General features: G+C 50.5%; 1 protein-coding gene across 1 annotated transcript in view; it reads right to left on the bottom strand.

Annotated features, from left to right (window-relative positions):
- Positions 1 to 2,408, bottom strand: part of PADI4 (peptidyl arginine deiminase 4) — a 46,476-nt gene that overhangs the window by 30,350 nt on the left and 13,718 nt on the right. Inside the window, exon 3 of the mRNA XM_017505584.2 lies at positions 282 to 366. Coding sequence (XP_017361073.2) covers positions 282 to 366 — 85 coding nt within the window. The remainder of the gene's footprint in view (positions 1 to 281; positions 367 to 2,408) is intronic.

Raw genomic sequence — 2,408 nt, 5'->3', positions numbered from 1 at the left:
CATGTATTGAAAATCCATGTACCTACTTCCTAACTTGAGAAATAAAATGTTAAGACGTCATTAAAGTTCCCTGCACCACCACGCCCACGTTGCGTTTCTTTATGGTTCACTGACTAGGGATGGAATACTTCTGAACTACAAGATGTCTGGCTAGAAACCTTGCTTTTTCTCTGCTCACTCTAAATTACACTCCAGTTTAGTTTCTCCTGCAGAGATATCCTGCAGGGATTAAGAGTGGGTAGGGGATGAGATGGCGCCCTAGGATCCTGGTTGTCACTTACCCACCCCGGTGAGGTAGAGCAGAGCTTTGACTGGTGGAGTCCTGGGTCCATAGTATGAAATCTGAACCTGCAGGAGAGCAGATGGCTAATGACTTCTCTTAGTCATTCAACAAACACCCACTAGACCCCTGCTAGGTGCCAGCTCCGGGGAGGGCACTGGGGAGACAAAGATGGGCAAGAACTGGTCCCAGCCTGTAAGAATTGCCCCCATCTGATGGGAATGGAGGGAAGGCAAAAAGCTTGAATGACTGATGCTACCGAGGAGTGTCCTATGGGGGCCCAACAATGGAGACACTCTGCCTGGCAGGGTGGTTTGTGAAGGAGTGCCCTTTGAGGTAGATCTTGGAAAGGGAGTAGGGGCCCAGCAGCTGGAGATGAGGCAGAAGAGGCACTAGGAGAGAGCCGGCTGTAAGCCACAGAAACTGACTCTGGCAAGCAGAAGGGATCAAAGAAAGACCTGAAGAACAGAGTCCTGGGGGGTCTGGGGACCAGGAGCTTTGGGTGGGTGAGGTCTCTTCAGGAAGAGATGAGAAAACACCAATCCCCTGTGCCCACGGTTCAGAAATCCCGGAAGAACACCTTGGATTGGCCAGAGGAGGGTGGAGCATCTGGGTGGGTACATCAGAGCAAAATGGTGGTGGGGAGTTTCCCAAAGCAGAGCCAAAGAGCAGCCACCAGAAGAGGGAGAGCTCTTGAGAGGTCACGCTGAGGGGTTTGGACCTGCCCTGTAGACAGTGGAAATCCAGGAAAATGCCACGGCCATCGCTGCCTCTGCCTGGACCATGGCGTCAGCCTTCTGTCTGGCCTCCCTGCCTCCCATCTGCTCCCTAGATCCTGTTTGCTAGGTCACAGCCAGTGGGATCTTTCTAAAGTACAAATGCCATCGTCTTGTTATCTGCTGGCTGAAAACCTTTTGTTGGCTTCGTGTCGTCCTTAGAAAATGAGGACCCTGATACCAAACCCTTCAGACTGACTCCCTCACCTCCCTCTCCGTCTTCTTTTCTTGCCATACAGAACGTCCTCAGTTTCCCCAACATGTGTCTCACCCTTTTCTCATCTGGAGAGTGCACGCAGCCTGCCTCTCTCAGTCAAGCTCTCTCCTCTCTCCTGCTCTTAGGTGGGTCATCCATGTCATCTTTCAGCTTGCCACTTCTTTCAGGAAGCCTTCACTGACCACCCCCTCCCCAGCCTGCCTGAATAGTCAAGCTCTGTGTTCCCCCCAGGGAGAAGCCTGCTTGGCTGGTTCTGCTGGGAGCAAGCAGCTATTGGCCCAGAGATCTGTGAGAACCCCAGAGGGTCCTGTTGAGCCCATCTACAGGCAAAGGGGGTGTAGTAGGTAGAATGCTGGTCCCCCCAAAAATACATCCAAATCCTAACCCCTGGAACCTGTGGATGTGATTTCATTTGGAAAGAAAAGTCTTTGCAGATGTAAGTTAAAGATCTTGAGGCCAGGTGCCGTGGCTCATGCCTGTAATCCCAGCCCTTGGGGAGGCCAGGGTGAGTAGATCACTCAAGGTCTAGAGTTCAAGACCAGCCTGACCAGCATGGCAAAACCCCATCTCTACTAAAAAATATATGAAAATTAGCTGGGCATGGTGGCAGGTACCCATAATCCCAGCTACTTAGGAGGCTGAGGTAGGAGAATCACTTGAACCTGGGAGGTGGAGGTTGCAGTGAGCCAAGATTGCACCACTGCACCCCAGCTTGGGTAACACAGCGACACTCTGTCTTAAAAAAATATAATGGATATTGAGATGAGGAGATCACCCTGGACTAACCAGTTGGACCCTAAATCCCATGGCAAGTGCCCTTATAAGAGAGGCAGAGGCAGATTCCACAGAGAAGGAACAGAGGCAGTATGACCATGGAGGCAGAGACTGCAGTGATACAGCCACAAGACAGACTGCTGGAAGCCTCCAGAAGCTGGGAGAGGCAAATAATTGATTCTCCCCTGGAGCCTCCAGAAAACTCTGGCCCTGCTGGCACCTTGACCTTAGACTTCTGTCCCGCAGAACCATGAGAGGATACATTTCTGTTGTTTTAAGCAAACCATGGTGATTTTCTTTCTTTCTCTCTCTTTCTTTCTTTCTTTTTTTTTTCTTTCTTTTTTTTTTTTTTTTTTTTTTT

This window comes from Cebus imitator, unplaced genomic scaffold, assembly GCF_001604975.1.
Source record: "Cebus imitator isolate Cc_AM_T3 unplaced genomic scaffold, Cebus_imitator-1.0 Scaffold15, whole genome shotgun sequence".
Lineage (NCBI taxonomy): Eukaryota > Metazoa > Chordata > Mammalia > Primates > Cebidae > Cebus > Cebus imitator.
This window is presented reverse-complemented; position numbering and strand designations above follow the sequence as displayed.